Below are 22,910 nucleotides of genomic sequence, written 5' to 3' on the forward strand. Positions count from 1 at the left end.
TAATAATTTTTTCAATCTAATCCGGTTCAAACTTATAATAAACCAAATTGTTTCATATATTAGAATTCATTTTGACATATTTAATATATGTGATTAATAAATGAGAAAAAAAGGTATATAAATTAAAATATAAAGGTCATGCCTTCATGTTTAAGCTAATTCCTATCATTTTGCTTTGTAAGAATTTTTATTTTTCTTTTGTAAGAGTTTTTATTTAGGAAAAAGTGGTATCACACCAAAATATAAGACAATGATTGATGTAGATATTCCATCTTCCAAACTAGTAATAACGAACAAAATGCTATGATATAAAACCAATGCGTTCACATTACTTGGCTATATACAAGACAGAACAAGAGTCGCTGGCGATGATGTAGTGAGAGGATTACGATATATGAACAATTTCATAGTCAACTACTTTCATATTCTTTCGTAAATATTCCGAGAAAACTAGTTGATATAAACTCAAACACGAGAAAAACTAGTTGGTCTATTATTAACTAAGATATTTATTTGTCTTTCAGCTGCAAAATCTGTGTTCTCACAACAAATTGCACATTTTAATATAATTTTACATCATTTGACTGAGAAATTTGTGTGTAAATATACATATCAAACTGCATCAAATTATTCAACCAGACAAATAATTACATACTCGAAAGTCAACCGGAGTTACCATAGTATACATTATTTTGATATTAGAAAAACCAACCAAAATACTAATTCATAATACAATCAGTGACAAATCATTGTGATGGCTGAGAGGAATTTTTTCTACATATAATTTAAAATATTTTTTAATAATTTCACTACAACATATCCTGAAATTTCCGGCGGATATTTACCGAAGGACATTGTTCCACCGGTACTGTTATTTTACCGAAGGATATTCCGAAGGATTTGGGCCGCCGGTAAAAGCAATGATATGGTCGAAGGATTTACTCAGCCGTTCAAGGAAATCAAATTAAACATTTTGGAGGGTGATTCTCCCTCTTCGAGTGACATAAGCCAGAGCACTTAGAAACCTTTAGAAGTGTTTAGAACCCTTCTTCTCCGCAACCCTAGTGTGCACATCTCTTCCTTCACAGAGGGTCGGCTAGTGAGAGTGCTTCTTCGTTCAGTGCGTGTGACCTATCGGAGTCCTGCTACCGTTGTGGATGGTCGTCCATTCCGCCATCATTCTCGGCCAGTGGTAAGTGTTCCCATCCTTCTCCGTCTTTTTTCCCCATCTCTGGAATAAACTGAGTGAAATTTGTGATTCATGTCTCAAACCTCAGGAAAACTCCCAAACCCGCCTTGCACTGGCGAGAGCCTTAATAGGTCTCAAAGTCAGTCGTTTGAAAAAAAGTTCGTGCGTGAAACCCGCTGCTGAGGAGGTCGAGCACGTGGTAGCACTAATGCTTCTCCCGTGAAGGTTAAAGAAAGTGCTTTGATTCCTAAAGGTGAGATTTTTAAAATGGTACATTCTAAAATTGTAAGACTATTGTTTATTTTGATGCATTTTTGTGTTTGGAATTGGTATTGGTTTGGGTTTTGAGATTTCAAGTGATATCATTTGGTGTTCCAGTGGTAGTTGTAATTACACCTTCATTCTGTGTTTACTGGTTTAGGTTCTTCCTGTATATATGTGATTAGTTTATAGGGTATAAAAATAGGGTTATGGATACTGAAGTGATGGATTTATTTATAAATAAAACATTATAGAATACATTGAAATATTTGGGAGAAGGGTTTTGGATGAATTTGGGAGAAGGGTTTTGGATGCATTTGTCTTTGTTTGGTGATTACTCTGTGATTTGTGTAATGAGTAATTGTAGAATTGCTGACATTACTAGTAAATAATGAAGACAACATCACACTAAAATAACTTCAACGAGAGCTTTGTTATCTTTTAATACTTTTTTCATGTTTATTGAGTTTTTAAATAATTGAAGTTTCAATATGCTAGAGTTGCTCATGCCTGATCAATTTGTTAGTCTTGGAGCCAAGCATCAGTAATTTGCATATAAATGTTACCAAGAGAATTTACTTTACTTTTTGAGTGAAATGAAAAAAATAGTCTTTTGATAGCATGATAACATCATCTGTCTTAGTTGCCTACTTCGTGAAAGAGATATGGTGTAATCATTTTAATTATTGAGAAACTTTTTAGCATGATATGATATGAGCCATATTATGAAAATCTAATTTTTGGGTGCAGATTTATGATTTACTAAAAAATAATCACGTGGCTTGTCTTCTATGCAGCTTTAAGCATCCATGCTTATATACCTTTTAGCTTTAAAGTTATCATATTCTTTGTTATTTCTCTCTTAAAATGATTACAATGTTGTGTCATTTATTATTATTATTTTAAAAAACTATAACATAATACAACATAGAATAGTAAATAACAGTAGTGATGATATGACACTAGAGAAGTCAGGTATCTGATGTATCAGAACCACACATAAAAAAAGGTGATTGCATTAGGAACCTCACATGCTTTCTACATCTTCAGATGTGTCTCTATTTAAAATTTGAGTTGGCTCAAGGCAACTTCTTAATGTGTCGTGACCAAGTTGTGCTCTTTCATTATCTCCAAAGCCAAATATCTTTGTCCTGCTAGTGAACACAACAGTGTGGTACAAGCCAGTGCTAATTTCATAAACATGATGAGATTTCAAGGTATATATCTAAGATTCGAGGTTCCAATACTTTATCTAATACCCTTCTATCCAGGAATCCGAGGCTGCCAAATCCCATGGAGCCAAAGCCATAGACTGAACCAGAATCAACTAGCACAAATGTTTTCCTCTTCCTTGCACAGACCTACAAGTAATAAATAAACATAAGCCCTTTTACACTATGGATATCTTAAGACTAGTCAACATCTCTGGAGTTGTCTTCTCAATCTCATCGCCATAGCCTAAAGCACCACAGTATCCCTTGCCCCATGTATATACCTGGACAATTAACAAAATCTTAGTACCTGCATGGTCAAATTAGATTTATTGTCCTCAAAGTGGCCAATGGTTTTCATTATGATTGAGTTGTCTATTGTTTAAATTATAAAGGACTTATTATAATAAGACAACTCATTTTGTTTGTTTGGGTTGTTAATTTGTTTATATGTTCTGATTTCCACTGCAAAGATGGATTCTTTTATAAGTTACTTAAGTGTTAATTTCTCTCTTCTCTCTATTGCTTTGGTTTGTGAAAAATGTTTCTTATTTTTGTTTAGTGCTTTCAATTTCAATTACAAAGTAACACCTTGTTTTCATTTTGTTTATTCTTTCCAAAAGTTGGGATATGAAAGTGGAAGCAACATTTATCTGTTATCTGTTTACATTGTTTCCTGTACAAATTTTGACAATAGGAAAGAAAATGAAAACATAAAACATTTTGTTGAATCAAATGATCTCAATCATTTTCCATTAATGAAAATCCTTTGCTGAAATGAAAAAGGTTCTCTTACCCAAATATAGTGCTATCTTTTGCAATGCCGTTCAATTTTGCTAAGTCTTCCTTTAATTACTAACTCGCAAGGTTGTTTATGTGTCTTAATGTTGTGATTCTGTTATAACTATCTTTTTTTTACGCTTAACTCTGTAACAGTAAAACCCATGCATGCTAATTATTTACTTTTACTTATTTGTTGGTTAGGAAGTTAAAGTAATTAGACCTTTTATGCTCTATGTTTATTAGGATTGTTAATAGAACAAGTGTTTAAAGCATATAGAGTACTGGTGAATTTGAATTCAAAGATTGTACATTAGTTGGCTTACTGGCTAAATCACTTTTTTGAATGTATAATATTAATTACTTTTGGGGAAATAATTGAATTCTTTAGGGGAAATAATTGTGTGTTTTGTTAAAATGCAGTGTAAGGGTGAATTAATTGAGTTCTTTTGATGAAATCTGGAATTTGATTGTTAACATAGTAAATTGTTTCACTGTAACTCATTTTACATTTGATTGACTAAGTTCTATGGAAGTTAATAAAATTTCATTTGCTTGGTGTGAATGTATAATTACTGAAAAGATTGCTTTATATATATATATATGTATATATATATATATGTATATATATATGTATATATATATATGTATATATATATATATATATATGTATGTATATATATATGTATATATATATATGTATATATATATATATATATATGTATGTATTTGAATGGAATTATATCATGTTACAACATCTTGTTGGTAGTTTATGGTTAATGATTGAATCTTGATTGTCTAGGGTGTGATTATTTCACATACTTAAGAGTTTGATATGTGGCTCATTACTTTCTATGGTATTTAAGTTGGTATGAATTACTAAGTATAACTTTCGGTCAAAGCAAAGATAGGTATGTTATGTTGATCACGTATAATATCTAAGCTAAGTTAATTGTATGGAATCAAGTTAACATATAATGAAAAGGATAAAGTAAGTGTTATGTTAAGCAAGCATAAGTATTATTGATATAAAAAGAATGTGCAAAAGCATGAGAAATGGTTTAAATAGGCATGAAAAATTGATATAACATTGAAGTAAATGATTTTTGCACTGCACTTATCTGTTTGCTAAATGGGAGTATGATCTTAATTGCTGAATTGGAGTCAATATATCTCCTCCTTCGTTTGATTCCCTTTTCTTTGCGCATCATCGGTCCCTTCCATCTTCTGTTGGTATTCATTCTGGTCTTCCATTTTGCACCAAAATGTGGGCATACAAATGTGCTAGTTTATACTGGCATTTGTTCATTGATGGGTTCCCTCTCTGTAAGTAAATTAAATGTTTTCTCTCCTGTTAAATCTTATGTTTGATGATTGATCTACACTTCATAGTATACAATCCGAGGAATATGATTTCATGTTCAAAGTAATCTGGTCTTTACTATTCACTACTATGTTCTAGTAATGAATTTCATAAATAGACTTTCAGCTTCCATACGGTTTTTATATATTTTTTACTTGCATAATTATTTTTATAATAATACTTACTGAAAAATGTTTGCTTTTCACTACAATAATACTGAGGCTGATCTACGTTGGATTGCTATAATTTTACAGGTGATGAGTGTTAAGGCCCTCGGGACTTCTTTGAAGTTAACTTTTGAAGGGAAAAATCAGTTGATCTACCCAGAGACATGGTTTTTTATGTTAGTTGTGGCTATATGTGTCATCATGCAAATGAATTATCTTAATAATGTTTCTTTTGAAGATTGCCAACAATGTAAATGACGATTCATAAGAGCTTTCTATTTACAGTTAGATTTTATAATTTGTAGCCTTTTTTCTTCTGGAGATATATGTATTGGAATATAAGAATCATACTTTATTCTTTGTTGAATGACAAAAGATTACATTCATTATTACCTTCTTCAAGATATATGTTCCGGAATATGATTTAACTTGAAAGGAAATTATAGAGTTCATCTCATTACCAGTTGCATTACAATTTGGTAGAGATTTTAAATGTAGTTCATTGATTCTTTATCCTTTAATCCTGCCTTATTTTTACCGAAGGCTTTTGCCCTTCGGTAATTACCGAAGGCTTTTGGCCCTCGGTAATTACCGAAGGCTTTTGGCCCTCGGTAATTACCAAAGGCCAAAAGCCGTCGGTAATTGTTATCAACAAAGGATTTTCCGACGGCCAATTGGCCGTCGGTAAGCCGTCGGTAAATGTCCTTTTCCGACGGCTTTTGGCTGTTTCCGAGGGATTTCGGCCTTCGGTAATGCCTTTTTTTTTTTGTAGTGTTTTAATATATTTGATATCTCTAAAAAAAGTTATATACATCTATATAAAAATTTTGATATCTCAAAATATTTTTATGATTGTATATACAACTTCCTCTTTTGTTGGTGGAGATTGAATTTGTTAATGTTAAAACAAACTAATTACTTGGGTTCTTTATTTGTCTTTTGTTCTAGTAGATGGGACTTTTGTATTTTATTCTATTCTAATTATGTATACGAAGTTGTTGTAATATGTAAATAAATTATTTAATATTATATCTAATTGAAAATGTTGAAGTAAACAAATATTAAAAAGTAGTGAAATAAAAGGTGAAATTATTTATCATCAACGTAAACTCTCTCGTTAAAAAACTAAAATCAAATACATATATTTATAAAAAAGTTATAATTTAAACCCTAACACAATATATTTTTACAACAAATACAAAATATTCTATGAAAATTCTAATTCTATCCATTATAATAAATTATTCTAAATCTTTACATCATAATAAATGACGCGATAACACTTTTATAATAAATTATCTAAATCCATTGATGCAATGGTATTTTTTTTATGTCTGATTGTGGTACTTTTCTTTCACCTTTTATTTGCTTTCGTCTTCTTTCATAGTCTCAGAATGCTTGGTTCGAGCTTACATTGAGCATTGGTTTTGAGATGCTCAATATTTGTGCTAGATATTGCTTAAGCAGATTTTCGTTTCTACTTGTTTTGTATTCTAATTTCTAACTTCAAAGTTCTGTCCAGCCTTTTTATATATATAAATAAATAAATAAATAAAGTTGATTAATTTATGTAACCTCTTAAAGTATATCAAAATTTAATTGATAAAAATATCTTTATATGTAACATCCCAAAATATAGTAATTACCATAATCAAGATTAATTACATTAAGATAATAAACAGTGCAGTCTTACAAAAACCGAACGAGCACTAAGATGTCGAACGTTCATAAAGCATACAGAAATGACGAACGCCATAATATAAAGAGTTTAAGGACGAACGGTTTTACAGGATTACAACCGAACGTCTACATAAAACACGTAATAAACTATACTATACTGGCGAGCGCTCTAGGGCTCGGCTTTCACTTCAACATCCACCAGCGTCGCGTCCTCCAAATTTTCTTCTTCCAGCAGTGTTTCAAGGGACGCTCCACCATCTGCTCACATCCACATGGATGATCATTGCAAAGACAAGACGAACGTACAGAGACCAGGACAACACAAGGAAAACACAAGGGTAAGCTTACGTATTTTAAATTCATACTTCAACATTTATATTCAAATCATCACACAATCAGTACATACGCATATAACTTCAATCAAAACATAAATATAAATATTCTAGACAGACCGTCCGGACTGTATGAATCTGTGTAGTTTCAAGTGTCCTTGCACCCGAGTGATGTAGTAACTGGGATAACACCAAACAGCTGCCACTCGAGGTAAGTCCGTTCTTACGTCGCCCATGTTAACTTATGGACTAAGGACCTCCTGCCGTTCCCACACATGAGTACCCCCTTCTACTTGAAGAGGCGTATCACGGAACATCAGGATGGACAGCGAGTCTAAACTTATCCACAGTCATACTTTACTAAATTCAATAACCAATCAGAGTCGTTCCTCCTTGGAACGCTCGTTCAAATATCAATCTCATAATTTCACCCCATATATGGTTCGTTCATTTTATAATTCTCTCAATATCACATTTTCATTCTTTGTTACACTTCCATAAAAAGACGAACGTTAATTCACTGTATGGACGAACGCTATTTGAGATCAGGACGAACGCTATTTAAAACGGACGCTCGACATGAGGTCGAACGCTATTAAAGACTGACGCTCGACATGAGGTCGAACGCTATTAAAGACTGACGCTCGACGTGAGGTCGAACGCTATTAAAGACTGACGCTCGACATGAGGTCGAACGCTATTAAAGACTGACGCTCGACATGAGGTCGAACGCTATTAAAGACTGACGCTCGACATGAGGTCGAACGCTATTAAAGACTGACGCTCGACATGAGGTCGAACGCTATTAAAGACTGACGCTCGACATGAGGTCGAACGCTATTAAAGACTGACGCTCGACAGAAGGCCGAACGCTATCAACAACGAACGCTCGACATAAGGCCGAACGCTTATTTACTCAAAGGGGGACGCTCGTTCTCGAGCAGAATTCTTTCCAAATGAAAGAATTCCATTTTAAAGTATCATAAGGAAAACCGAACGGTATAAGACCGTACAGTGACGAGCGTTAGTTAACAAAAGTAGGATTTAAGTGCAGAATTATCAACCTTAGCCAATTTTTCAGATTTCAACATTTTAACCTAAACTTTATACTTCAAATGAATCTCAGATTTATGAACTTTACACTCTCACTTCCAGATTACTTCATATTCAATAATCAACATCTTAACAATTCATACATTATAGTATTCATCCATACGATTCAACCATGCATGCAGCTCAACAATCCAGAAAATCATATCAGTACATTCATAACAGCACAACAGGGCTCGTTCATGCAGATCAGAAAATCACGCATACAAAGATTTCATACAGACAACCCAATCATGCTTTCATACAATCATACACGTATAAATTTAAATATATGTAAGCTTCCCTTACCTGGATAGCAGTGATCTTCCAAAAGCACGATTCTAGGGTTTCCTCTAACCACTTCTACTCTCAAGTTTCGTTCCACAGTTCCCACGTAAAACTAAGACACCAAAACAATCAACCAAAACTCAGACCTAGAACCCATTCATGCAACCAACTAGGGTTCGCATGAGACCAGAAAAGGACGAAGCTTAAGACAGAAAAACTTACCAGTTCCGATCCAAGTTCTGTTCGGTCCAAATGAAAGGTCTCAACTGGACGAACACTCCTACGGTTCTGGAAAGTGAATCGGAGAAGAAGAAGATGAGTTATCGAAGAGAGAAGGTTACTGGTTCTAGAGAGAGATCAGAGAAATTGGAAAATCTGATTCAGAGGAAGGAGATGAGTGATACAGGTGAGTGGAGGGTTTTTCGAAAACTCTTTTTGCTTAACTCACGTTCGTTTGAACGAACGTCTCCCTCGCTGACACCTGCATACCAAACTCTGAATTGGAAGCTTCCAACGTGACAAGTGTCGTGTGTGCATGCAGAGCTTAGTGCGCAATTAATGCACTGGACGTGTGTCGCGGCTCATTGATGGAAGCTACTAGGTGAATCAGCAGTATCATAATTACTGATTTGACATCTAATTACGTTTTAAAATTTTCCGGGATCTCACATTATATATTAATAAAGACATACTTCAAATACAAGAATATTTTGATAATTTTTATTTTTAATTTAAAATAAAATATCAAAAAATAAGAAAATATTCAAATATCTTTAACTTTAACACTTATAATCCATAATATATATGAGGGTATTTTTGTCAACTAAATTTTGGTATACATTAAGAAACTACGGAAGTTAACAAATCATATATATATATCACTAAAATGTTAAAATAATATTTTTATAAATTTTTGTTCATTATTTCATATTCAATTTTCTTATTTATGGTTAATATATTCAATAAATTAAATTAAATTATTTTAAGTAATATTTCAATCACCACATTTGTTTTTGTTTTTCATAAATCTACTTATAAGAAATTTTCATTATTTTTTAATAAAAAAACTTATAAAATTATTGTTCAAAAAGATTTCATATTGATGGTGGTTAGTGATAATTTTATATGGATATATTGATGGCTTTCTTTTAAGTGGTAGTTAAAAACTGACATTATATATATAAAGTCTGAACAATATATCACAAGATATGACTAGTTTGTATCAAATTAAAAGTTGAATTTCTTGTACACCTAAATATGAGAAGAACTTCTCAAACAGCTCAATAAAAAGAATGTATTCACATTACATGTCTTTACAGTCAATGATCGTCATTCTTTGGTAAATAATTCAACACGTTGATATAAATTCAAACATGAGAAGAGAATGGAACTTGACTCATTAAAACTATGGAATAAAAATAAATAAAAAGAAGAATGTTTTGCAACACTGTCTATTTAACTAAGGTACATAATGTTTTTCAGCTTGAAACTCCGTGTTCTCATAAATAAAATTTCCCTTCAAAATTTCTTGTTACATCAATTTGGCTGAGAAAAGTATGTTTAAATAGATGAGTCAAATTGGACAAATTTTTCAGTCAAATAAATAGTATTGAAACTTTTGTTGGTCGTATAAGACAAAATGGGTGATGGAAGTTGTTATGATCATAATATAAACTCACTTATTTTCCAATTAGAATCATATGAAAAAGGACAAAAGGCTGAGACAAATCACTCAGACTTTTGCCAACCAATACCACTTGCATTCTTTCATCTCTATAAATATCAGTTCATTTTTTCTTCACAATCACAGTTCTCCAAAAGAATCAGACTCAAACAACAACTTCACAACATTTTTCTGAGATGGCTTTCCAAGAGGGTGTCAACATGTTTGTTCTATTCCTTCTTTCCTTAATGTTGCTGCATCATCTTTCTCCCATTTCTGTCATAAGGTAATACTGTTACTCATGTGTTTTTACTTTTTATATATCACTTCCTTCAAAAAAAACCCTAAATTTGTTTAAAGTATAAATGTTTTTTTATCAGCAATTGGGTTACCTCAACTCATTCAAATATAAATAAATAGTTGAAGGATTTTGTTGATGGGGTTAAGAGATGTTAGAGTTTGAAGATACATTTTATTGTTATTAGGATTTTATTTATGTTTAAAACAGTCTTATGATCATATTTTATATTTTTATTGAATTATTGTATTTACAATATTTTTTTATACAGTGCACAGAGTGATTCTGAAGCTCCGCCTCCACCGGATACCGAAACTCAGAACGAAATACAAAATTCCGATATAATAATTGAAACGTATGTTCTTACTTATAACTTAATGACTTCGTGTATAACTATTATTGTTTTTATTTTAGTCTTAGTTTCAAAAGTATCAACTATAAAAGAATACTTAGACTTCAAATAAATATATATAATTTATTGAATGTATAGTTTTTTAAATGTATTTAATAAAGATTAATTGAGTTTGGTGTGATAGAATGAATGGAAAGGAAGAGGATGAAAGAGAGAGAAAAACAAACGAAAGATAATTAATTAGAAGAGAAAAGAAGAGTGTCAAAATTATCGAATACTTTAATAGGGTTTAAAATGATTTTTACAATTTTTTATTTCCATCACCAACTTAATATCAAAAGAATGCATGTTAAGCAACTTTATTTGATTGAAGTATGTCGTCAATAACTAAAATATTCATTACATTTCAATAATAAAAAAAAGTATGTTATATAGTAAGGCAAATATCAATTATATATTAATGATAAAAAACAAATTATCGACTCTTGTTTTAAATCTCTATTTTCATTTTCACTTTAACTCAAACTTAGAAAAATATGTCATGAAATATTAATATTAATGTTAAAAAATATGTAACTCAAAATATCAATTATTTATCGATGATATAAAATAAATAATTGTCTCTTTTTTCATAGGACTTCATCTCCTCCATCTCCATCTCCACCACCAACTCAAATTGGAAAGAGTGTTTCAAGCAAATCTAATAACCAACTGCAAAAGTACGTTACTAATAACTCAAATATTAATTATGTATGAATGATATAAAATAAATTACTAACTATTTCTCTCTAAAGGACACCATCTCCTCCATCTCCATCCCCACCACCAACTCAAACTGAAAAAAGCGTTTTAAGCAACTCTAATATACAAGTGCAAAAGTAAGTTGTTAATAACTTAAATATCAATTTTGTATCAATGACATCAAACAAATTATTGTTTCTCTTTTCTAGGACTCCATCTCCTACATCTCCATCTACACCGCCAACTCAAACTGAAAAGAGCGTTTCAAGCAATTCTAATGTTCAATTGCAAAAGTATGTTGCTATTTATTTATTTATTTATTTATTTTTCGTCTCTCTCTTTCTATTTGTACAAGCATAATTGTTGTAGGTGATATATTTTGCATGAGAATAACTTTCACGTGAGGAGTAAATTTAGCAAATATTATAAGAAATTAAAAGAGAATAAAAATACTAACGAGTTTTTCATGGATTTTTCAGGACTCCATCTTCTTCAAATCTCTTAAACATGGTCACAAACAATGATATAAATCTTCACGATGAGCTTTAATTCAAGAGAATAATACAATGTTACAGTATTGTACAATAATATAGCATTGCTTATTATTGAATTCTACAAGTAAAAATAAGTGTTAATTTTAACACCATTATAGGTATTTTTGACCAATTTTTTTTCTTTATCTTTTCGTTCACTTATAGTGTAATGTGAGATGGATTATTTTAATTTCTCTTAATGAAAAATTATTCTGGAAATTGATGTGGAGCTGGATTGTAATAAAATTTCTCTTGATGCTTAACTTTGTACTAAGGATTTTTTTTTTTGCATCATAGTATATTTTGTAAAGACTGATATCTGATTCCAAAATTATTCATTATTTATTGTAGAAATAAATTTTAGATTATATTTTAACACAGGTCATCAAATAATAAAATATAAGATCCAATATTATTTCCAATAACTTTCACATAGATAAACCATTGGACTTATTTAAATGGTAAAAAGAGTAATGAGAGGCATAAACATTAAACTATCTTATTTTCAATCTTCTTCGGTCTGACCTAGCATGGAGAATATGTATTGGAGTGTTCGTGATAATGTTAGGTTTAATGTTTGAAATGATTTATGGTCTTCTATTATATGTCCTTGTAAGTGTTTCTTATGTTGTTAGATTTCATTTTTTTGTCATTATATATTTCTTAAGTTCGAGGTAATTCTTTTTGATTTTGCAAAAGTGAGATTTATGAGTTGTAATTCATACATTCAATTGACATTCTTTAATTGGATTATGAAAGATTTTGGGATTTTGAATAAAAAGAAGGTTAGAATTGGTGAAGCTAAATTGGTTTGCTTCTATTCCTCCCTAATGAATAAAAATGATATGCATGATTCTTGAATTTAAAAACCACTAGACCGAGAAAAACCAAAGGCTATCCAGTTTTTGCTTTACAGTAATGCAGTTTTGGCTTTTGAAATAACCTTACATTCTTCAATTCTTCAATTTTAAGAAAAACGAAATATATTAAAACGCAATAACAGTTTTTAAATTATGGTGAACTTATAGGTTTCGACGGAGAAAACGAAAGCCTATCGAACTATATGTTTTGGTATCTAAAAAAAATGAAAACTTATAAGTTCGGGAAGTTTTAAAATTATCATTTATTTTTATTATTTTATCTAAATGAGAGGTATGAGCTTCAGTTATTTTGAAACTAAATCAGTTATTTTGAAACTAAAGCCTGTACAGTCTATACGGTTTGGTTGATAAAAAACCGAAGCCACTTAGCGTAGATATTTAGGTTGTAATTATTAGGAAAACAAGCCTATCCCTACAAGAAAAATAGATATTATCGATGACGAAAATCTGTAAAACATAAAAACTTTGTCGATAATAATATAATTGGTAATATTTTCTGATAAAATTTTATATTTGTCGACAGTTATCACAGAAAAAAATCCGTTGATAATTGCAAGGACTTAGTTAAACTATTAGTCAAATTAGGAAGTCATATATGAAGTTGTAAGTGGATTGTTAATGGTAATATGTGCTATGATGAAATAGTTTAAATGTTGATGGTATAAGTATGGATAATGCTCGTTGAATATTATTATGGTTAGGATAGGAAGGGAGGCAGTGTGGTGTTTGGATGTTACTATTGTGAGATTTAAACATGTTGAATGGGTAATATGGTATAGAAATATTGCTTGGAGTAATATTATCGTAACTTTACTATTTATTTTCCACATTGAAAAATCTTTAGTGAATAAGTACTATGAATGTTAAAGGCTACTGTTTGGACATGGAATATTCATGTATAGTGATTATGAACTTGCGTGACTTGTTGGTATCGTTTTTGGTGATGTGTGGTTGTTTTAATATGCAAAGCGATATTTGAATTAATTATAGTTTTAGAGATCTTGAGATAACATCGTGGATCTATTACAATGGGTGAAATGACTGTGTTCAAAGTCATGTGTCCCTTGGAATGTATTTCTTGATGTTGTATGGCTATCTTCACACAAAATTGTTTGTGTGGATGATAGACATTATTGGGTAACATGACATTACTTTGTTCGAGTGATTTTGGGATTGGTTAGACGATAAATAGTTGTGAGCGATCCAAATGTGAGTTTTGAGATCCTCAAAGGCTACTCTTGACTTGTCCAAGAGTAGAAAGTCATCCAGTATGGTTGGCAGTGGTACCCTTAAAGCTAGGGTCTCCCTTTCGCTTGTTTAATGCAATGGAAATAGGTTATGTATGCCTTTGTGAAGTAGGGGAAGAGAATGGGTTATGAGAAGAGCGGTGATGGTTTATGTGAATATTGTTTTACTTAATGAATGAGTCACGGTGTTGAACAAACCACTTAGTGTGGTGGTTGTTATGTTTATTTAGTATGTCTTCTTACCATACTTCGTTAATCTGTGGTTGTACCTTTCCTCTTTCGACGGGGTAGAAAGGTAGTCACATTTCCTCTTGTGAGGGGGTAGAAAGGTGGATCTCTCTATCTTTAAGAGATGGTGGAAAAAATTAGTCAAAAGAAACTAAGATTTGAGTGCTACCCTTTCCTCTTGCGAGGAGGTAGAAAGGGATGAAATTTCTCACCTGTAGTTCTGACTCATACTGAGTTTAGAGCTGATGTGAGCCCCTTGAGAGGTAGGGGAGACAAGTCCAAAGCTACGATAGAGGACCACTCGAATTGTCCTATTTTGTTAACATGGATGGTGTCGTGAAGTTTGAAAGGAGACATACATTTATAGACATGATTGATATTGTTACATAATTGCCTTTAATGAATAGGTTGTGTAGAACTAGTGGTAGAATCCTTCTCGCAATAGAGAAGAAACCTAGAAATCATACAGTTAAATCACTACATGTCTACAAGATCTATTAAGAACTTTAGGAAAGTATCACAAGTCGGTCTCGATGGGGATCAATAGTTATATCCCTGAATCAAAAGCAACTGCGATAACTTTTTCCCTATGCCTCACTTTTTCTTGGTAGTGATTCCACCCTTATGTTCTTTTTCACATGCGGGTTTCTATCTATTAATATAGCAATCAACCTTTGCATACTATATTTGATAATTTTTTTTAAATATGTTGATAATATGGCTAAGAAATAATTTCCTATATAATATCTTCACTAGTGCAGTTAAGAGAAACGACATCGGTTATTTTCGTCCATAGACAGCGGTTCTTGAACCGAGACATATACAGGCGAGGTAGAAAGAGGTAGGCTTTTGGCCTCAGTTCACAACCGAGTCAAAAAGAGGTAGGATTTTGCCTCGGTTCACAGGGAACCGAAGCAGTAGGGTTTCTTTTTTTTTCAAGGATTTTTCACTTTCGGTTCAGAAGGAACCGAGGCAGTAGAGTGGTTATTTTTTTTTGCTTTTGTCTGTGAAAAGTTGTTTCCCAAGCTTCGAGTTCTCCCAGTAAGCAAGGTATCTTCACTCTCGAGAAAGGTCCTCACCAATCTTCAACACTTCATTCTTACATCGGACCACCACCCAACAACCGTGCCACCTTTACTGGACCACCACAAACCACCCCGCGAAGTCTTCTTCTCCAACAACATTCTCCAGAATCACGCCGCTATCCATGGCAACCTGCAAGAAATAGAAACCAAGCTAGAGAACCAGGACGCCGCCGCGACTGCAGATCAGAAAGGAGGGAACCTGAAAGGAGGGAACCATTGTCGGACCACCACAGAACCACCGGAGAACCAGGACGCCGCCGCGACTCCACCAATCTTCAACACTCCATTCATCGGACCACCTTTACCGGACCACCACAGAACCACCGCGAGAGCTCTCTCTCTCCTTTGCACAACCTGCACTATTTCCCCCAATCTCTCTCTCCTTCGCATCTAACCACCGCGACTTCACCAATCTCTCGATCTCCTTCGCACCACAGAGCACCATCTTTCCTTCGCGGCAGAGCACCATCTTTCCCCAAATCTTCACTGTCAATGCCGTCGTCATCAAACCCTAAATCAAACTATTTCCCCCAACCTCACTTCGCGCAACCCCGTTCAACCTCCATTCATCCTCATCAGCAGTTTTCAACCTGCAAAATCAAGCTAAACCTGGAAGGGAGCCTCCGCCGTGGAAGATTGAAGGCAACAAGATTGAAGCAGCGGTGGAGGCAGCAATGGCGGACGTAGGCGGCAGGGCACCAATGGCGCGACAGCGCAAGGACGAGGCGTGGGAAAGAATAGAAACAGAGGTGACGAACATTGGTAGCACAGGAGGCGGCGTGGCGAGGCAAGTAGTGGCAGTGGTGGACGAAACTGCAGAGGAAGAAGGGGAGATGAGATTGGGATCGGAGGGAGGGTCATTCTCTTTGGAGAGGGGCGGGTTTTGGCGGAGCTAGGAGAGGTGATAGTGGTGGTCGCAGAAGCGAGTTCTTCGTCCCTGAGAGGGTTTCTTGGGAGCATGAAGTGCTTCATTTTGGGGCAGAGAGGAGAAGAACACGAACGAAATGGGGAAAGGTAAGAAGAAACATGATGGGGTTTGGAAAGCATACTATACCTCGGTTCTACCTTTGCCTGAGGCAATAAAGCATTATATGTCTTGGTTAAACATAGCACCCGATGCCGTAAGGCTGACTTGCCATGTGAAAGAAGCGTGTTCAGTGAGTTGCAGGTGTGGCAGAGGCTTTATGTCTCGGTTCTGCGTGCACCCGAGGTAGTATCAATTTTTAAAAAGCTGTCAGCCCAAAAGCCTGACTGGTAGGTCGGTTTTAGGCACCAGTTCTACCTGCAACCGAGGTCGTAGCTTTGTTCTGCTTCGGTCCTACATGCAATCGAGGCCTATAAGGTCTCCTTAATTTCAAATCTGCCACCGTGTTTTGATAGGCAGCGATTTGATATAAAATGAGGTATATTGTACGAGTTTAAAAGCAAATATTGTAATAATGCTTTATTTAGGTTCTTATGTACAAAACTTAAAATAATTGAGTAAGCACACACATACAATTACTTGCTGGAATATTTACGTAAGTAGAATGTTTACCTGAAGAACCCACTATAGTATAAAGCAAGTTTTATTGTATGTCTGCATTGATACAAAGAAGACGTGCATATTCAATAAACATATAGAGTTAATTGTTTGATCTAGTTCCTATCACTAAACTAAAAGACTTTACCTGAAGTATGGGTGTAACTTTATTTTCAAAAAGTTTATAGGAACTAAATCAATTCATTAGGATTTTAGATTTAAGTTGCATTAAATTGTAAAGGAGAAATATCTTTCTCTTGCTCTTGCTTCATTATTGAGTACATAAAATTCAAAACCCACAAGTGCATGCTAATGACTGAATTAGAAAAGCTAACAAATTCATGAATAACAACATCATCGTCACCCAATTTTCTTCCATTTTCATCTTCAACATCTATCAGCATATCTTTGGCCTTTTTAACGGATAATTTTTCACTCCCTTCATTTCTTCATTTATCCACAACAGATTGTGATGGAAAACCATCAAGAAATCACATTGGACCTCTTACTAGAGCAATGGCAAGGAAGATTCAAGAAGAAGAAGGATCACCTAACATTTTACTTCTATGGAAGGTTACTTATAAAAATCCTTCTTCTCTTAACTAAAGCACTTATACTTTGTTTTGTAGGAATTAATAAATCTTGGAGACTATGATTGAGCCATCCAAGAAGTTAAATCAATAGAACCAAGCAAAGGAGCCAAAAAGGAGGTGCTTACGACATGCACCAGCATTTTCCACGTGAATTGGCTGATTTGGAAGGAAGCATACAACTTGCTGGCTGAGCTGGAATGAGGCATGGACTTTGCTTGATCAAAATAAATCTGAATATTTTAAATTTAGGAGGGAATTAAAATCAGAAATTAGGCTCCTCTTCACCTATAAATAAGAGGGCCTTTTCTTTGTATTGACTGACTTTTGAGCTTAATGATATGCTGCAGAATTGGTTTTCCAGCTTTTGTGCTCTTAAGTCACCTTTGAATTACTACTTCTTCTCCTTTCCTCAAGCTTCCTTCCTCTGTAGGAAGGCCCTCTGAGCTGTGATGCTTCACCCATACACCTTTCCCCCATTAAAACACCTCAAACACTGCATCATTTCATCCATCCGTTGCACCATTATTCATTACTGGTTTCCTCTGGTCTGGAGCCTCTTCCTACACGTTTCCAGCTGGGAATTGGTATCCATCAAGTGGTATCATGAGCTTAGGTCGTCCACGCACCAAGAGCTAAGCTATTTCATCCATTTTTATTCCAATTCTGTTTTCTGTTTTTGCATTCTGTCCTATTTTTTGCATTCTGTCCAGTTTTTGTTCCAGCAATGTTTCCATTCTGTTTTGGTCCTATTCTTCTTAATTTGTTGTGTTTAATCATTGTTAAGTGTGCTTCCATTCTGTTATCATGTTTATCCTTTATTTTAAACGGTGAATTTTCTTTGTTTGAGTCATTTCCAACTTTAATTTTCAATTTCAGAGTTGTCTTGGTCATGTGCAAGTGAATATTGCAGTTTTTAATTTCTGTCACTGCTTTGGTATTCTTTTCTGCTGATTTAATTCGTTTTGCTTGAGTTCAAGTGCTAGAAAAGCTTTAAATCAACCAAATAAGGCAATGAGAACATGTTCTAGCCTTGGTGATAGAAGCAAAAGCACTAGAAACTAATTCTGGTTTCAAATCTGCTCAAGAAATTCAAATCTGGTTTTAAAATTTGAAATCTGTTTCAGCTGATTTTATTTGATTCTGCTGCTTGGCAAAAATTTGTTTGCTGTTATTGGAAGTGGCTAAAGGTGTGGCAGACCATTAAAAGTAAGGAAATGCATCTAGCATAGCTTGGTTGCCTTAAAAACCAGTAGCCTTTGCTGTCCAGTTTGTTTTTTTTTTCTGTTCTAGCTTTTCACCGTGCTACCATTCTTTGCTTAGTCCAGTCTGAGTTTATTCATACTAAGCACTTTAATTCTAGCTTAGTTCAATGTAATAACATTCTCTGGAGTCATTGTGTGTGCTGTCCAGCCTTATTTCCACAAGTTTCTTAAATCTGGTGCAGTTTTGGTGGGAATTTTCTGCATAAATAGGCTATAGCAAGGGTGAATTGTTGAATTTTGCTATTTCTGTGCATTTACAACATTTGAGCAAGTTTAAATTGTCATTCCAAAGTTGTTTGCACTGTTCATTTGGTCATTTTCTAGCCTATATGCAGATTTGCCTTTTTAAACCTTAAAATTGACTTTGAAATGGAAGTGCACCAGTGAATTCACATTGCAATCTGTTTTATAGTTGTTTCAATGTTTAAACATCTTTAAAATGATGATACAAAGTTGTTTAAAGCATCAATTGAACTACTGAATCACTTCCAATCAATTTTGGGTTTAAAACCACCATTTCAATCCACTTTTTCTGGTGCAGAAATCATTTTCCAGCAACTGTTTTGGTCATTCTTGTTCAAATTCATTTCTGGATTGTAGTAAGAGCTGGTTCATCATTTTAAATTGAAAATAAATGATCAAAATAAGTCAGAACAAGTGTTAAAAAGCCTGTTGAATCGTGCAATCCAGTTTTTGGCAGTTAAAAACCCCAAAACACAAAATCTGGTTTTCATTGGGGCATTTTAACAAACACTTTGGTAAAATATCAAACAGTTTGGTCTGGATGAGTTTGTGATCTGCTATTCTGTTTTTGTTGCTTTATTAATCTGTTCTAGTACCATTATTAGGTTCCTTTTGAGTGCTTTCTGTTATTCCATCCCTGTCCCCATTTGATTTCCCCATTCTTGGCTTCCAAATTGTCAAACATTCAAAAATCTGGTTTGAAATTCTGGTGCAGTTTGCTAATTCTGTTTGGTGTGTTTTGAGTGGAATCTTGAGGTGCTGTGGTAACTATTGTGAGGCATCCAGAAGCAGAAACCTTCATCTACTGAGGTAGCATATTAGGAAGTGAAAAGGGGGCTGAAGTGGGAACAAAAAGGGAGCTTTTGAGCAGCTGTAACTCTGCTGTTCCAGCAGCTAAAAATACACCAGAAAAGCTTGAAGTGCAACCTGTTTTGGAGTAGCAATCTGCAGCAGCAAGAGAGTGAAGCTTACATTAGTTTTAGGCCTTCTTTTAATTTTGTTTACACCACATATCACGGAACCTTTGCTGTTTAAAGTTGATTTTCATTTCTTGGCTAAGTGACTTGGGAAAATGCTCTTGAAGCAATTCCAAGATCACATTTAAACATTGTAATAGTGCAATTTCGTTTCCTTAGTGTGGAAGTGTGTCAAGGGGCTCCAAGTGTCACTTGCACTTTCACTTAGGGCCGTCTAGCATTTACATTCTTGCATCTTTATTGCTTTCTTTAATTTCTTGCTTAATCTTTTTGTTTTTTTTTAAGTCTCCGTGGTATATAGGTTTGCATAACATTTAGTCAACCTTTATTTGGTTTTAGGATCATTTCATAACATTTGAAAAGAATTTGAAGAATTCCTACTTAGAAACTTAGGTAAAAGATAACTCTAAGGAAACTCTGGCTAAGGAAGAACTTGGTTTCTAAGCTTGTCCATTTGTGACTCACCTCTTCTTCCTGGGAGCTACTTAGAAACATCTTTTACCTCTAGAATCTCTTTAGAAATTTTTCACCAAAAATAAAGAAAGCTTGTGAAAAATTTTTCATTCATTACTTGTCAAATATTTTGAAAACCTTGTGAAAACCTCTTTCATTTGACAAGAATGAGTCAATCAAGTGTGCAAGGTAGCATCAAACCCAATAGTGAGAGTTCTTTAAGGGAGGAATTTCAACAAAAATTTGAACAAAGGGATAGAGAGATTAGTGAGCTCAAAGACATGATTAGTCAACTTTTGATTAATCAAGACAAAAAGAAAGAGAGATATTCCCATAGGAGAAGAGAAGAATCATCATCTTCTCATAGTGAGCTTGAGCAATATAGTAGTCATCACAATGATGACCACTACCAAATGCCTCCTAGAAGACATCATAGAGTGAGAGAACACCATCCAAGAGAGCCCAAAATTGATCTACCTTCTTTTCATGGAAAGGATGATGTGGAAGAATATCTAGAGTGGGAAATGAAAGTTGAGCAATTGTTTGAGTGCCACCAAATAGATGATGAAAGGAGAGTCACCATGGCTTCTCTAAGCTTTCAAGGCTATGCCTTAATTTGGTGGACAGCCTTGGTCAAAGATTATAGGCTAAGACACATACCTCCCATTAGATATTGGAATGAGTTGAGAACTGCCTTGAGGAGGAGGCATGTACCAGCCTATTATGATAGGGAGATAATGGATAAACTCCATAAACTCCAACAAAGGAACTTGAGTGTTGAGGAATATAGACAAAAAATGGAATTACTCATGTTGAGGGCTGGGATAAGAGAGGAACCAAGAATCACAATTGCTAGGTTCCAAAGTGGACTCAACTATGACATAAGAGATAGGGTTGAACTTATACCCTACAATGATCTCAATGAGTTAGTCCAACTTTGTGTGAGGGTAGAGCAACAACTAAAGAGGAAAAGCTCTACCAAGAAAGATTACCCTCATAGTTCTTACCATAAGAAAGAGTATAAGAGGGAGGGTAGTCAAACCAAGCCAAGATATGAAGACAGAGAGAGAGAGAGAGAGGAAAAGAAAAAGTCAAAGAACCTTCAAGAGATCATAAGAGTAAGGAGACTAAGTGCTTTAGATGTGGGGAAAAAGGGCACTATGCATCTGAGTGCCGCAATAGAAGGTCAACTTACATCCTTGAGCATGAGAGTGAAAGTGAGGGTTCTTCATATAGTGAGTCTGAAACATCCACTTCTGAAGAAGAAGAAGCTTTACCTTGTGATGGTGACTTACTTATGGTAAGGAGACTCCTGGAAAGTAAACATGTAGAATTAGAACAGTCACAAAGAGAGAACCTATTCCACACAAGATGCAAAGTTTTAGAAAAGACATGTTCAATGATAGTGGATAGTGGCTCTTGTTGCAACTGTTGTAGTTCTAGAATGGTAGAGAAGCTTGGCTTAACCACTACTCCTCATCCTAAACCTTACAAACTTCAATGGATCAAAGAGGATGATGGAATAGTAGTTAAAGAACAAGTAAGTGTACCTATTTCCATTAGCAAATATGAAGATCAAATTGTTTGTGATATAGTACCAATGGAAGCTGGGCACATATTACTTGGAAGACCTTGGCAATATGATAAACAAGCTTTACATGATGGAGTCACCAACAAAATCACCATTCAACACAAGGGAAAGAAAATTATTTTGTGTCCTCTTACACCTTCACAAGTAAGAGAGGACCAAATAATTTTTAAGAAGAAGTTGGATGGAGAAAAGAAAAAGGAAAATAAGAAAGAAAGAAAGAATTTGGTAACCCATGACTCAACCCATGAAGTTGTCCAACCTCAAAACTTGAATATTTCCAAAAATCTTTTTCTTGGACAACCTCATTTCCTTCTTTATTGCAAAGAGGCATTTGTTTCAATCACTCATGAACTTGGTTCTCTACCAAAGGGGTTGCAAAAAATTTTAAAGGAATTTGATGATATATTTCCCAAAGAGGTACCAAGTGGATTACCACCTTTGAGGGGAATAGAACATCAAATAGATTTGGTGCCTGGGGCAAGCCTACCCAATAGGCCAGCCTATAGAACCAACCCTATGGAAACAAAAGAAATAGAGAAACAAGTTAATGACTTGTTGAACAAAGGGTGGATCCAAAAGAGTTTAAGTCCCTGTGTTGTGCCTGTGTTGTTGGTCCCTAAAAAGGATGGGTCTTGGAGAATGTGTACAGATTGTAGGGCCATCAACAACATAACTGTCAAGTATAGGCATCCCATTCCTAGGCTAGATGACATGTTGGATGAATTACATGGAGCAAATCTCTTCACCAAAATTGATCTTAAAAGTGGATACCATCAAATAAGAATTCATGAAGGAGATGAATGGAAAACTGCTTTCAAGACCAAGTTTGGTTTGTATGAATGGTTAGTCATGCCCTTTGGCTTGACCAATGCTCCAAGTAC

General features: G+C 34.2%; 1 protein-coding gene and 2 long non-coding RNA genes across 4 annotated transcripts; 2 read left to right on the forward strand and 1 right to left on the reverse strand.

Moving 5' to 3' along the window:
- Nucleotides 1-770: 770 nt before the first annotated feature.
- Nucleotides 771-5,360, forward strand: LOC148202487 (uncharacterized). Its single transcript, XR_015785185.1, has 3 exons — nucleotides 771-1,192; nucleotides 1,278-1,442; nucleotides 5,059-5,360. It is a non-coding gene; the product is annotated as an uncharacterized LOC148202487 (long non-coding RNA).
- Nucleotides 5,361-6,750: 1,390 nt separating this feature from the next.
- Nucleotides 6,751-8,765, reverse strand: LOC148202488 (uncharacterized). Its single transcript, XR_015784870.1, has 3 exons — nucleotides 8,583-8,765; nucleotides 8,382-8,472; nucleotides 6,751-6,909 (listed from the first exon to the last, which is right to left on the reverse strand). It is a non-coding gene; the product is annotated as an uncharacterized LOC148202488 (long non-coding RNA).
- A 1,418-nt stretch (nucleotides 8,766-10,183) lies between these two features.
- LOC124848822 (uncharacterized) lies at nucleotides 10,184-12,095 on the forward strand. 2 transcript variants are annotated; one of them, XM_047326630.2, is made up of 6 exons: nucleotides 10,184-10,309; nucleotides 10,593-10,676; nucleotides 11,309-11,392; nucleotides 11,468-11,551; nucleotides 11,624-11,707; nucleotides 11,894-12,095. In XM_047326630.2, the coding sequence occupies exons 1-6, from the start codon at nucleotides 10,221-10,223 to the stop codon at nucleotides 11,961-11,963; spliced, it is 495 nt and encodes a 164-aa protein (XP_047182586.1). In that variant the 5' UTR covers nucleotides 10,184-10,220; the 3' UTR covers nucleotides 11,964-12,095. The 2 variants fall into 2 exon arrangements, with proteins under 2 accessions (XP_047182586.1, XP_047182587.1); XM_047326631.2 differs by lacking the exon at nucleotides 11,468-11,551.
- The last annotated feature ends 10,815 nt before the right edge of the window (nucleotides 12,096-22,910 follow it).

The sequence above is a fragment of the Vigna umbellata genome, chromosome 3 (genome assembly GCF_029865625.1).
Source record: "Vigna umbellata cultivar VRB3 chromosome 3, Vumbellata_1.0, whole genome shotgun sequence".
In the NCBI taxonomy this organism is placed as follows: Eukaryota; Viridiplantae; Streptophyta; class Magnoliopsida; order Fabales; family Fabaceae; genus Vigna; species Vigna umbellata.

What these genes read in the sequence shown, in the direction of transcription:
- LOC124848822 (XM_047326630.2), top strand. Translation starts at nt 10,221, where the DNA reads ATGGCTTTCCAAGAGGGTGTCAACATGTTTGTTCTATTCCTTCTTTCC. An exon ending in TCTCCCATTTCTGTCATAAG is followed by an intron (nt 10,310 to 10,592) that starts GTAATACTGTTA and finishes TTTTTTATACAG; the next exon opens with TGCACAGAGTGATTCTGAAG. An exon ending in TCTAATATACAAGTGCAAAA is followed by an intron (nt 11,552 to 11,623) that starts GTAAGTTGTTAA and finishes TCTCTTTTCTAG; the next exon opens with GACTCCATCTCCTACATCTC.